This window comes from Eretmochelys imbricata, chromosome 8, assembly GCF_965152235.1.
Source record: "Eretmochelys imbricata isolate rEreImb1 chromosome 8, rEreImb1.hap1, whole genome shotgun sequence".
NCBI lineage: Eukaryota > Metazoa > Chordata > Testudines > Cheloniidae > Eretmochelys > Eretmochelys imbricata.
The window spans coordinates 51,556,806-51,570,670 of NC_135579.1; the positions used below are offsets into that span (position 1 = coordinate 51,556,806).

General features: G+C 43.7%; 1 protein-coding gene across 1 annotated transcript in view; it reads left to right on the forward strand.

Moving 5' to 3' along the window:
* RASAL2 (RAS protein activator like 2) overlaps nucleotides 1-12,398 on the forward strand; it is a 184,872-nt gene extending 172,474 nt beyond the window's left edge. The window contains exons 15-20 of the mRNA XM_077825004.1: nucleotides 1,901-2,035; nucleotides 4,225-4,427; nucleotides 5,000-5,087; nucleotides 9,672-9,702; nucleotides 11,724-11,807; nucleotides 12,201-12,398. Of these exons, the coding sequence (XP_077681130.1) occupies nucleotides 1,901-2,035; nucleotides 4,225-4,427; nucleotides 5,000-5,087; nucleotides 9,672-9,702; nucleotides 11,724-11,807; nucleotides 12,201-12,277 (618 nt within the window). The 3' untranslated portion in view covers nucleotides 12,278-12,398. The remainder of the gene's footprint in view (nucleotides 1-1,900; nucleotides 2,036-4,224; nucleotides 4,428-4,999; nucleotides 5,088-9,671; nucleotides 9,703-11,723; nucleotides 11,808-12,200) is intronic.
* Nucleotides 12,399-13,865: the final 1,467 nt, after the last annotated feature.

Below are 13,865 nucleotides of genomic sequence, written 5' to 3' on the forward strand. Positions count from 1 at the left end.
TCTCAGTGGATAGTTGGCCCCAGCGGGGAAATATGCTCAGACGCTCAAAAGGGCTCACATGGAGCTGCTAATCTGGAGAGTGGAGAAAGTGGTTTCCAGTGGTTCTGCTGTATCAGCAATGTCTCCAGTGGGGAAGAGACTACAGTAGCTTCCAGCCCCCACACCTCAAAGTGCCCAGTCCACAATGGTCCTCTTTTCTTGTCTGTCTGAAGCAGTAACATAGGAGATGTAGGTCATGTGGTTGCTCAGACTTTGACTCAAGACTGCCTCCTTCCACATTAACAATGAGCCACTTCACCATACAGTATGATCCTCTACCCTCAGCTCTCCATCGGCTCTGGCTGAGTATGCCCGCTCTGTGGTGTAACTCTAGGCCCTTTTTATAGAGAAGAGTTTGAGTGCCAAAATTTCAGCAGAGCTGCCATAATTACCCATATCTCTCGGCTCAGGACCATGACCCTTGGTAATAGGAAGGTATATTTATAGAGAAAAGCAAAATTGTCTTATCCCCACCAATGTGCTGATATTGTACTTAATGCTGCTGCCGAAACAAGGTATCAAATTGCCATGTTAACAGAAAAAGGAAAGCAGGCTGGGAAAAACTTTATTTTCAAGTTCCTCAAAGTGGGAGCTGGGGAAATAAAGCAATGTTGTTCTCCCAACAGCAGTATTTCCCAGAGTTTAGAAATTCTGGTGTCACACTTCAGGGCATCCGTGCCCGTATTTTTTTTTTCTATGGTCCAACAAGGGCACCCATCTTTCCCTTCTGACTGGGGTATCTCCAGGCTGAACAGTTCCTTGCCTTCACCGTTTTGTTCCTAGCAAAGGCAAGCTAACCTGCTTACCTTCACTTCATAACAGGTTAACCGTGTGCCTGCCCCCACATATAGGTACCGCACAGCTCTTTTGGTGCATGCCTATTTTATTCTTAAGATAAAAGCACCACAGGGAAAACATATTAAAGACCATACAAGAACCTACATGCTTATTAATAAGCTTACCCGAAATCACCCCAACCCTACCATGGGCTCTGGCAGGAGCAGGCCTTAACACTTCACCTAAGGGGTTTTCTTGGGGTTTCAAGGGCTGATCACCATAGGAATTACATTAGCATCTCCCTAGAGGAGTCACATACAGTTCCACAGTAACATACACACAATTGCATTTTTAATACAATGAACCACAAAGGTATTAAAAAAAAAATTGCATCTCAAGTTAAGCACCTCACTTCTTCAAAGTAACAAACCTGCCATTCACAAGCAAGCTACGAATAAAAACTTCCTTGTCTTTAGTGCTGTGTGAGGGGGACTGAGACAGCTCTACCAGGAAGCTAGCTAGCAGAAGGTGAACATGGCCAGGACCCAGTCAGTAACAAGATTTTTTTTCCATAAAAAGGAAAGTGCATCTGCGACCAGATAGCATATCAGCAAGCACCAAACGGTCATCTCGTCAAATACAAGCCCATCTCCTTTCTGAAGTGTCTTGTACTGTCTTTAATCTTCCTTATAAGAGACTGAAACCACAGTATTTCTGGACTCTGGTGTGCGTTATCTGATTCTGTTGTGTGCGTGTCTTCACTCCCCTTTCTTGTCCTTAAGGACTATGGAATTGTTTTAGGAAGGTGACTCTGATTGAGGTGAAAGGGAAGCTGTGTGCATGGGTTTAATGCAGAGAGGGGTCTTTCCGCATTAAACTTTTCCTGGATGCAGTGATGTTAGAGGGGTTGAAGTATAGTATGTGTCTGGAGTATCTCTGGAAGAAAGTAGCTGTGGGGAGCCTTTGATACTGCTGGACTCACGATGGCCTTCTTCCCCCATTTTTCTCCTCTGAGTAAGTTTGACTGTAGAGCCAGGCAGTATGTGATTTCTTTGACAAATGCTTACAGCCCTCTCTGCTCCAGGTCCAGTCACCTGTGGACTCAGCCACAATGTCACCAGTGGAAAGGACAGCTGCGTGGGTTCTGAATAATGGGCAGTATGAAGAGGAAGAGGTGGATACAGAGCAGCATCAAGATGAAGTAAAGCATGCTGAGAAGGTAATTGCAGCGTGCATTCACCAGTCTGAGCTCTTAGACCTGAGGCTTCCACTGAGCTCCTATCCACAGCAGCAGGCTGAACTGTTCAGAATGGTGGCATACCCTGTTGTGCCAGAATCATGCTTTCAAATGCAGCTGTTACTAGCACAGTTTTCCCTTCCAGCGTGAAGAGGAATTTTTTGTATCCACATCCTGTGTAAGCTACCCCACAGCTAGTGCATTGCATGGTTTCTGACCACAGATCTAATACGGTTCATAAGCATGTTGGGATGGTTGCAAGCTTTGTTTGAAACCATTGTCAAACACATCTACAGACTAAAACAGCATAGGCATGGCCAGAGCCTTGTAAATTCACCTGTAGCTGATGCTTGCTGTTTACCTCCATCATATTTTAAGACTGAAAATATCATATTGCCTCTATATAAATCCATGGTACGCCCATATCTTGAATACTGTGTGCAGATGTGGTCACCCCATCTCAAAAAAGATATATTGGAATTGAAAAAGGTTCAGAAAAGGGCAACAAAAATTATTAGGGGTATGGAACGGCTTCCATATGAGGAGCGATTAATAAGACTGGGACTTTTCAGCTTGGAAAAGAGACAACTAAGGGGGGGGATATGATTGAGGTCTATAAAATTATGACTGGTATGAAAAAAGTAAATAAGGAAGTGTTATTTACTCCTCATAACACAAGAACTAGGGGTCACCAAATGAAATTAATAGGCAGCAGGTTTAAAACAAACAAAAGGAAGTACTTTTTTCACACAACACACAGACAACCTGTGGAACTCTTTGCCAGAGGATTTTATTAAGGCCAAGACTATAACAAAGTTCAAAAAAGAACTAGGTAAGTTCATGGAGGATAGGTCCATCAATGGCTATTAGGCAGGAATGGCATCCCTAGCCTCTGTTTGCCAGAAGCTGGGAATGGGCAACAGGAAATGGATCACTTGATGATTACCTGTTCTGTTCATTCCCTCTGGGGCACCTGGCATTGGCCACTGTCGGAAGACAAGATACTGGGCTAGATGGATCTTTGGTCTGACCCAGTATGGCTGTTCTTATGTTCTTATATAAATCATGTCATTTAAATATATTAGATGCTGTTAGTCTCATTTTCTGTTCTTTAAAGTAACACTGGTACTAGGATATTCCTCCAGCTCTGTGTTCTAATGTTTATGTGAATTTTAGGGGTCACGAAAATGAGTCTGGTTATTAGCCAGAGCATGGGTTAATGTGGGCACATATTATGCAACCTAGATCAACAATAGCCTTCATGTTCTTCCTGTCTTGGGCTTCACCTGATCAGAATACCAGTAGTTCAGATTGTGTAAGAGTTTGGTGTTGTGCACAAGTGTCCACCCTTTTTTCACATCTGTAATTTTCAAATATGATTTGAAGAAATGTGGGTCTCCTGACATCTGTCAGTAGTGTAGTGTGTTCCCGGGCATTTAATTGTCATGTCTATTTATAGCAACAATATACATTATTTTCCAAATAGGTATGCAGGCATACAGGTGCCACAGTCATGGCCATATAAGTCCCTAGATAAATGTCTTGGGTTTGGGGCAAAAATAAAAAATAAAGTAGAGTTTTAGGAATAATGAAGGACCTATAAAGGGAGAGTGAAATGTATGGAGGAGGCGGAATTACTGGAGGGAGCAGTCAGGAGAGAGAATGGAACTTCAGCAAAGTAAACGCCACAAAGGCTGTGTCATATAGTGTGTTAATGTGCTAGGCATCTGGACATCCGACTTCAAAGCTTGATTAGGTCTTAACGGAAAATGAGTTGTTTGGATCCCAGCCTAATCCATAGTGGATGTTTGTTCACTTCAGAAAACCATCATACAGATAGGCACTATTAGCACCTGTCAGAGAGCCTATTCGGAGGAGCTAGGGGTTGTTCAGTCAGGACTGAGGCACAGTGGCAGGTTGTGTGGATGCCCAACAGTGGCATAGCAGGGGTGATGTAGGGCAATATTAGAAAATGTTAAAGTTGTATGGATAGGATCTTACGTTATGCTAGTCCATAGTTGGCCATAGTGACTGGTTCTAGCCCTTCCGGTCATTTCTCTCATTTTCTGTGTTATTAAAGAGGACAATGCACACCTCACAAAAATATCTGAACTCCTCTATCTAGCTAGCCCCTTTGCTTCTGATTCTGTCCCTTCCACTCCTGCCTGCAGTACGAGCAAGAGATAGCAAAGCTGAAGGACCGTCTGAAAGTGTCAAGCCGCCGATTGGAGGAGTATGAGCGGCGTCTTCTGGTGCAGGAACAGCAAATGCAGAAGCTGCTGATGGAATACAAGATGAGGCTGGAAGACAGTGAGGAACGACTACGCAGGCAGCAGGAGGAGAAGGACAGTCAGATGAAAAGCATCATTAGCAGGTGAGAGGAGAGTGCCCTTTTTGAAAGCTTTGGTGGAAAGCATGGAAACTCTGTAGAGACTGAAGAAACCCAGTAGATTAACTTATTCCTTTGTGACAAGAAGAACATGATATTTTGCAGGCAGGCAGCTCTTGTCCTCAGTTAAACCCCCCAACACTTTGGAAGTGGTCTCATCCCCATTTTACAGATGGAAAAACTGAGACACAGAAGTTAAGTGACTTGCATGCAGAGCTGAGGAAAGGATCCAAGACCTTAACCCTCAAGTCTCTGCTCTACTCATTAGGTAGACCACACTGCTTTGAAAGAGGGAAGGAGCTCCTCTTGAAGTGTGGGCTACAAACTCTGGAATCAGTGGTCCTGTCACTGTTCAGAGCTGTTTAATTTTGGCATTGGTCTCCGTGTAGGGATTGAGTTTAGCCAATTGAAGTTGACAGAAGGGCAAATCGACTGCAGAATATTCCTCTTAAAAGGGAGAGCGCCAATTGTTGGGCTGACTTGTTTGAGCTACAACTGCATTGTCTGAAACACTCTAGAATTGTATTAAGATTTCCTGATCCCTGTCAATGTCCCAGGCTAATGGCGGTCGAAGAGGAGCTGAAGAAGGATCATGCTGAGATGCAAGCAGTCATTGATGCAAAGCAGAAAATTATTGATGCACAGGTAAGGAGTTTGGGATCTCCAAGAACGAAGCATTTCTTGAACAGAAACCATTAGGCCCCATCCTTGTGTCCCGTGCAGCCACCATGTCAAAATCTATTAGATAGCTCTCAGCATTATTGTCTCATTCCCAAACCAGCGTCACCCCATGGCATTGCGCGTACTACGTGCCTCCTTCATGGAGAGAATTCTGTTTTCACTCAACAAAGACTACAGCGTTTAGCACCCGTGTGATGCAGTGCTTTATGGGGTTAACTGAAGCCTCTAAGAAAGAAGTGAGCTCTTGCTGTGTAGCATTGCACAATATACTGCTAAAGCGTTGGGTTTGACTTCAGCTGACCGTGTCTATAGTCAGTCTTGGAATAATGCCTACGGTGGCATGAATTTCCAGTGCTTGCCTTGGCTGATACAGCTTAGCTGTGGGAAAGGGAATAGTAGATGCGGCACATAGGTGTAAATAATGCAGTTCTGCTCTTTCAGTGTTTGGAAGTATTGCTTCAAATCTGTTTTGCTTCCTTTCTGCATCAATGCTCACCCCGATAGAAACGAAGCTGATAAACAAAATATACAACCAGTTTGATCTCTGCCCGCTGCATTACGCTTGTGAGAGACTGTTTGTCAGTGCCCCTCATGCTCAAGAGTGTAGAAATCTCTCCTGCTTTTGTGCTTTTTAATGATTAGTGTCACTTCCTAGTTACAATTTTAAAATATTTAACTTTTCCAAAGATACATGTAACAACAACAGCATCCCAGGTGGTTTCAGAAAGTCACCACACCATGCAGGCGGGAAGTGCCAGAACCGCTGAGCTGTGGTTGGAATTTCCCTCCCTCGACATACGTGAGGTTATATATTAATCTAGCCAAAGATGCTATTGGCATATTAGAGCAGAAGTGTGAGCAGGCATTTGTTCCATGCATCCGATGAAGTGAGCTGTAGCTCACGAAAGCTCATGCTCAAATAAATTGGTTAGTCTCTAAGGTGCCACAAGTACTCCTTTTCTTTTTGTTCCATTATGGATAGCCAACAGTAATGAGACCTGTGAAACGTATGAGCTCTGTATGTGTCACTAGGGAACATACACAAAGAAAAGAGATCTCAAAGACTTTGTGGTAGCAGAAACGTATTCTTCAGGAGGTTCTATTTTGGAATCTAGAAAAGTTTTAGCCTCTGAGGAGGAACACTTGTGTGTGCTGTCTCCCAGCACATTTTCCTGTAGCTACTCCTTCAGTGATGCTAAACTTGAAAACTAGAGGATTTGGACCTATGCCGTCTAATATGAACAAATCACTTGAGTATGGTATCTCTTGGTCCTTGCATTATGTTCAGCTCAAAAATATTTAGACTTCTAGGATGAGAAGATAATCCTGCTGGAATTGCACAATACCTGCTCCCCATACACCCTGCAGGATGTTCTAACTGAGGATGCCAGAATAGAAGTCATCCTCTTGTGATATAACTTAAGTGAACAGGAGAGTGAAACAGTGTGTGTGTTCACTGACTCTCAAAACCTAGGGCAAAAGAGGAGAATACAGGGGGCTTATATTTAATATTTGACTCCTGCGAATAAAGCGGAATAGCAGACCCTTTCTTCATGCAGATGGACTTTTGAGCTGAGCTGATGGTGGGGTGGGGACATGAATGAAACAAGCCAATTTTCATACTTAGTTACGGTCTCAGGGTCTCATTGTCCCAAACTGATGTAGCTCAGGCATGTCCAAAAAGCAACAACCTATTAGACTTTGGGGAGAAATGTGGATACCTCTTCTCTGACCATCCCCACACCAACTGTCTGAAAGAGGGGCCTGGGCATCCTCCTCTGAGTGGGCCATTCATCTGCTGTCTCCAACCTGAAGTAGAAAGATGTAATCAGTGGCATACAGAGCAGTGTAAAAGGCTTTTATAGATAGCCCTTGAAGATGATGGTTGTGACGGGTTCAATCACAGAAACCCCCTTGGGACTATCACCTGATGTGCTGAGACTACCTCTGAGCCCATTTTCTCTGCCAGTTTGGGCCTCCAGAACCCTGCCTTGTTGAGCCAGACACGCCAGTCTGCTCCAACACAGACTCAGGGTCTGACCCACACCCCCAAAGCTGCAGACTTAACTGAAAACGGCTTAGCAAGTGCTCCTGTCTCCAGCACTAGACAGCCAGCTCCCAATGGGATCCAAACCCCAAATAAATCCGTTTTACTCTGTATAAAGCTTATACAGGGTAAACTCATAACTTGTCCTCCCTCTATAACGCTGATAGAGAGCTATGCACAGCTGTTTGCTCCCTCAGGTACTAATTACTCACTCTGGGTTCAATAATAAACAAAAGTGATTTTATTAAGTATAAAAAGTAGGATGTAAGTGGTTCCAAGTACTAGCAGACAGAACAAAGTAAGTTACCAAGCAAAATAAAACAAAACACACAAGTCTAAGCCTAATACATTAAGAAACTGATTACAGATGAAATCTCACCCCCAGAGAAGTTCCAATAAGCTTCTTTCACAAACTGGACTCCTTCCTACTCTGGGTCCAGCAATCACTCACACCCCTGTAGTTACTGTCCTTTGTTTCAGTTTCTTTCAGGCATCTCTTGGGGGTGGAGAGGCCATCTCTTGAGCCAGCTGAAGACAAAATGGAGGGGTTTCCAGGGCCTTTATATTCTTTCTCTTGTGGGTGGAAACGCCTTTGTTCTCCTGTGCAAAGTAACAGCAACAAGATGGAGTTTGTAGCCACCTGGGCAAGTCACATATCCATGAATGATTCAGCTTTTTGCAGGCTGATGCCATTGTTTACATGTCAGTTTGAACGTTCCCAGGAAAGCTCAGATGTGGACTGGCATCTCCCAAGGTCCATTGTTAGTTAAATGTGTCTTGATTGGGCACTTACTGAGAATAGTCCTTTCTCAAGAAGCTGACCAAATGCTTCACTGAGGGCTACTTAGAATCAAACACATTGAGATACAAGTACATAGCCAGTATTCATAACTTCAAATACAAAAATGATACACACATACAAACAGCATAATCATAACCAGCAAACTATAACCTTTTCATAGACACCCCACTTGACCTCCTCTGTACAAGACCTGGTGCAACCATAGGACCCTCGTTGCAACAATGATCTATACAGTCACAGTTCATGTCAATAACATCACAATGGTGAATCCCATCTGGACTGTGAACTTGCTTTCAGGGCTTGGCCAGCTGCAGTGAGGGCGTATCTGTGCTGAGATGGGGGGGTGGAGGAGCACTGTAATAGATACAGAGAAATTGATGGGCGGGGGTCATGTAGCCAATAATCGGCGTAGAATGATCATGTCTGAGCAGAGAGGAACTTCCCCTCCTCTCTCTTTACCAGTCTATGCCAATAGCCTCTCATCCTCTGTGCGATACTGTGCCTGTTCCAGGAGCAACACGATGGGGATGTTGCATGCCAGAGAAGTCTGGTCCCTCAGTGTCAGCCTGCAGAAGGGAGGATTGTTGTTGGTTAACCCCTCCATGCTGAAGGGGTGCAATGCCCCAACATGATGGCTAACTGTTTGTGGTATGATCACCAGCAGTGCAAATTGCTTGAAGGGATCAGCCATGTGAGACAGAGTTCTGTACACATCCCATACAGTAACTCTGGTGTTTCAATGGCTAGGAAATGCAACCTTTTTAAAATGGAGAGAGAAGTTTTCCCTTTTAATCAAATTTCTTTCTCCCAGCCCAGTTTCCTAACCCCCTCCATATGGGAAACTTGGGGTTGATTTCTGGACCTCGTCTCTCACTCACCAAACCAACAAGAGCTGTGGGGGAGTGCCCAGGAAACAGCCCAAATCAGGTTTAGAAGGGCGAGCGCATCAGTGAACCCATAGAAACACAATACCAGTAGTCCAGTCCTGTCATTTGATAGAGTTTAATGGCCACAATGCAAGGCCTTTTGTGGGTCCTCGAGCAGAAAAGGGATGTTGGCAGGGTACTCAACACCTGGTTGCAGAGGACACAACTGTCTGAGGAACCAGATTTCTTTTACTGTTAATTAATCTGCTTCAAATTACACTTAGAAGGAAGATTGTGTTCAGACCATGATTCATTGGCCAGTGGGGTTTAATGCACCAGGATAGAGATGGGAGGTCATTCTCTTTAGAGATACTTGGAACAGAACTGGATCCTGGTTTCTCATTTTCAAGATGAAAATGAATGCTAGGACATAGCAGTGAAGGACATTGGATTCTTGTCTCTTTCTTCACCAAAGAATGCTTTGCAGGAATTGCTGTCTGTGTTCAGGGTGTGGCATCCTTTATTAAGCTATGCACAACAGTCTTCTTGTTAAACTGACTATGTACATTACTCACAACTTTACCGCACAACGTTTGTAAATGTTGTGAATCCAGAGGCTCTTTCTGTGCTTCCCAGATTGAAAAGAGAGAGGTCTGGGTGATGGTAACCTCCCCAGAGAATAGCAGAGCTGCAAAGTGACACAACAAATCCTGCATCTTGGCAGGGGTTAGACTAGATGACCCTTGTGGTCCCTTCTAATCCTTTGATTCTATGATTCTATGAAATAGGCCAATTGCTATTGCAAGTGACATCTCCACTGTGTTAAATTACAGGTCATAAATGGGGATGAGATAATTCAAACAGGCAAGTAAACCCAATCAGTTCTCTAGCTGAGCAGTACCCAGCCCTGGCCTGGTGCACTGACCTCCTACACATTCCAGCTCCTACCACTCCCTGCACCTAATTCATGTGCATTAGGAACGTGTTTGGTTAGATTGCATTTTCCTTTGAGTGAGGAGGTATCAGCAGGGTGCATCTCCTTTTGTTCACCAAGCTCATGCCTTCAAGATTGACATTCTGGTTAAAGCTTTTCAGTTGTTCTGTCCATGTTTGATCTGAGTTTGCAATTACCTCATGTACTGAGCATGCTCAATCAGTGCCAGAAAACACCCCAGCCTTCCATTTTTAACTCTCTGTAAGGCCAAATTTTTTTAATAGAAACTTTTCTTTTGAAAATGAATGGGGAGATTGAGTTAGGGAAGGGAGGGACTTCCTGAGGAAACAGATCTCTGCTAAGTCAGGTATTTTTCTTTCTTCCTTTAAACCTATCTCCTCACTTTGGTGTTGGAGGGAAGGCTGATGCTTTACCTCTCAGATCTTGCCCCTTCTTTTTTCCCCTTTCTGGACTAGGAGCAGTGCAATGATAGGACAATGAGTGGTCATGGCCTGATCTTGCTATTGATCTCTGCTGACCCTGTTTCCTACATCAGCTCTGTTATACAAGCAGCACCTAAACTCTGTTTTGTTTTGAGTCCCCCACCTTTATTCACTTAGGGAAACCCTTTGGGAAGAACAGACATTCTCCCTGATTGCACATGTCCCATTCAGCTGACATGCTGGGATGTGAACCTCATGGGGCTGCTGTAAAACTTATGTCTCCTGAGCAACATGTCTGAATTATCCCCTAATGTTTGTGCCTTCCGTACATCATTTTTCCTTCCCTTTGTTTCTCAATGGGCTGGGGCTGCACTGGGCAGAGATTGCATGCAGCTTTTTTTAAAAATAAGAATATAAAATAAGTCAATCGGCTGGTAGCACGGAGAGCATGTTTACCTGCTGCAGTGTCCATTGCTGCTTTGTGTGGTTGCATTTTTTAAAGGCAAGACAAATATTGAAAGCTGACTTGTACCATCAGTCTCCTTGGTTTGAATCCCCTTTCTCAGTGTCCCACCTCAGATAGCACAGCTGATTTATTTTTTTATGTATTTAGTGCATTCAGCTACCCTTTAGCTTCTAAATACTTCATTGCTTGAAGTGGAAGCTAGCACTTTCTGTGCCAGAAGAATTAAAACCAGAACGAGAGAACCTTTGATTTTGTAAGTCCTGGAGCAACTCCGAGCTGGAATGGGTCTAGGAACAGTGTGGTTTGTTTGTTTGTTTTTTGTGTTTTGTTGATGCCATCTTCCCCTCGCCCCCCCACACTTCCCTCTTACCCCTCCCTGCCCCCACCAAATAACCACTTAGTTTTAGCTTTTGGCTGCTTTTCTCCTGTGTTGCTCTTGTACCCTCACCACTGCTGGTGACTGCAGGCTGCCATTATTTGCTGTTTTAATTTCAAACATACGGTGGGTTTATACTGAGCATCTCCATGCAGTCTTTAGAGACAATGATCCTTACATACCACCTGCACTTTTCTTTGCAAAATGAAACCTGCCACCCCTTATTTTACTGCTGCCTGTTTCTGTTTTCCAAATTTTCCAATAAGGGAAAAAATTCTAAATCCAGGAAGGCTTTTGCGCCTTCGTCTGCCTTGTGAAAGGGCTGTAGGGTGAAAACCCTGAAATACATAACCCCCAAGGCTGGATTAGTTAACTAAGTATAACAATGACTTATTGGCAGCTTCCGTCATGTAAAGAAACCAGGGAGACCAAACTGGGGTGTGCAGAGCCTATGGCAAACTGGAGCCGTAGTACCTCCAAAAAACAGAAAGAGGCAGAGACATCCCCATTCCACAGGAAACGCTGGTAAGGATGTATCTGTCTAGAAAGCATCTGAAGACTTGATCACAGCACAGGCAATGGAAGTTCCTGGCAAAGAAAGGGTTCAGGGAAGTGCTGTACTGGGTGGAATGGCTTTGATTTATTGTGTGTGTGTGTGTGTTTCAGGAGAAGCGGATTGTGTCTCTGGACTCAGCCAACACGCGGCTGATGAGTGCCCTGACGCAGGTGAAGGAGCGCTACAGCATGCAGGTCCGCAATGGCATCTCCCCCACCAACCCCACCAAGCTTTCCATCACGGAGAATGGTGAATTCAAAAACAGCAGCTGCTAACAGGTTAAATGCTGCTGGCCATCTCCCCTGGGGCAGGGCAGAAGGAAGCAGACTCAAGAAAGCCAAACACAGACTCCTTACAGGTTTACAGAATGCTGCTAAAAGAAAAACTCTGGATGGGGAAATATAGCCCACCATTTAGACCAGGATAATAAGGGCAAGGGCCCTCCATATCGCTGTGTATATACATAGGGAGCCTGTTGTGGGCCGTGTACAGAAAATGCCACTGTAATATACCAAAAGGAAGTCAACCATGTAGATTTTTTTTTAATTATTGCTATTTTTATTATTATTTTTTCCTCTTGTTCAAAGCACTGCAGTCCTTGGGGAGGAAGAAGAGGAAGAGAGAGGAATGTGTGTGTGCATGTCCGGTGTGGGTGAAGGCGTGAGCGAGCAAGAGAGACAGAAGCAGTTGGTTACTTAGAAGCTGTACATATCAGGGTGATTGATACAAGCACATGGAGTGAAGTGAAATATTAGTTAAATGAATTATAAAAGAGACTCATCTGCCGATTTTAACCTTCTCTTCCCCAGTTCTTTAACTGAATACAACTCCACACCCAACCTTCACGCAGGAACACTGGATCCTGTTGGCTTCTGTATCTGCTATTGCTAGGATACAGGCAAAAGGCTATTCCAGTCTCTCTGAGCATACTGAGTAGGAACTCTTTAGAGCAGTAAGCCCATCTCCTTGTGGTCTGCCCAAAGCCAGGCTTTCCACCTAATAGACAAAGGGAATTCGCAGTTTTAAAGGTGGGATATTTTTACCCCAGTTATAGTAAGGTTTGATTTTTCCTTTTTAGAGTTTACAGAACTGTAAATACCTGTGTTTTTTTAACTTCAGTCCAATTCCCAGTGTGCATACAGTCCATGGTCCCAATGCAGTAACTATACAAATCTGTTCTCCACTCTCCATTGGAAATAATCAGGTTAGTATTCTAAGGAAAGGGCTAACCAAAGGGCACCCAGGCCCTGTGCAATAGATCAGTGAACGTAAAATAAAACTTTCCTAGTTTGTTTATTTTTAACTTTGTCTTGTTCAGTTTCACTTTCACCGTTTCACCCACTGGGTTATCAGGTATCACAACATCAGAGATGCTTTCTCCAGACTATGCATGATTTTTTAACATCTCCACCCCATCCAAATTAAATTTGCCTTTCTATTAATGTTTTTTGAGTTCTGTACGTATCCAGTTTTTTGCCTAAGTGAGTTTACAGCTGAACCTCAATGTCCCCCATAATGTTGCGCCTGCTTCCCACAGAAGCAAACTTTTGCAGGATGTACATGAACGCTCATCCTGAAATTATAAAGTGACCTTGTGGGAAGGAAGATTTTGTAATATTACATGCCATACAAGATTAACAGGAATTACACAGTATTGCCAACTCTCATGGTTTTACCAGAGGTCTCGGAATACTTAGTGTGGGTTTTTTAAAGCCCCAGCTTCTGGAGTCAAATGATTGTGAGAATCTTCACTTTCAGTTTGTAAACAAGTACATTTTAGCTCTTGTTATTGCAGAGAAAAACAAGAACCTGTGAATCTTAAAGGCTCAACACAAAGCAAGTAAAAACTAGACCAATTCAAATTAGAAATTAGGTACAGATTTCCAGCAGTGAGGGTGATGAATCATTGGAACAAGCTACCAAGGGAAGTGGTGGATTGTCCATCTCTTCATGTCTTTAAATCAAGATTGGATACCGCGTTGGAAGATGCGCGTTAGTCAGACACCAGTTATTGGACTCAATCCAGGAGTAACTGGGTGAAATTTGAGGGCCTGTGTTATGCAGGAGGTCTGACTAAGTGATCTGATGGTCCATTCTGGCCTTAAGCACTATGATTCTGTGAAAACTTTACTATTTTAAAAATCTTGGGATTTCTAAGCCAATCTCATGACTTTTGGGGGCCTGATTTGAATTCTCTGACCACTCGGGTTTGGCAATATTGACAATGACCTTAATTCAGAATCATTTGTCCA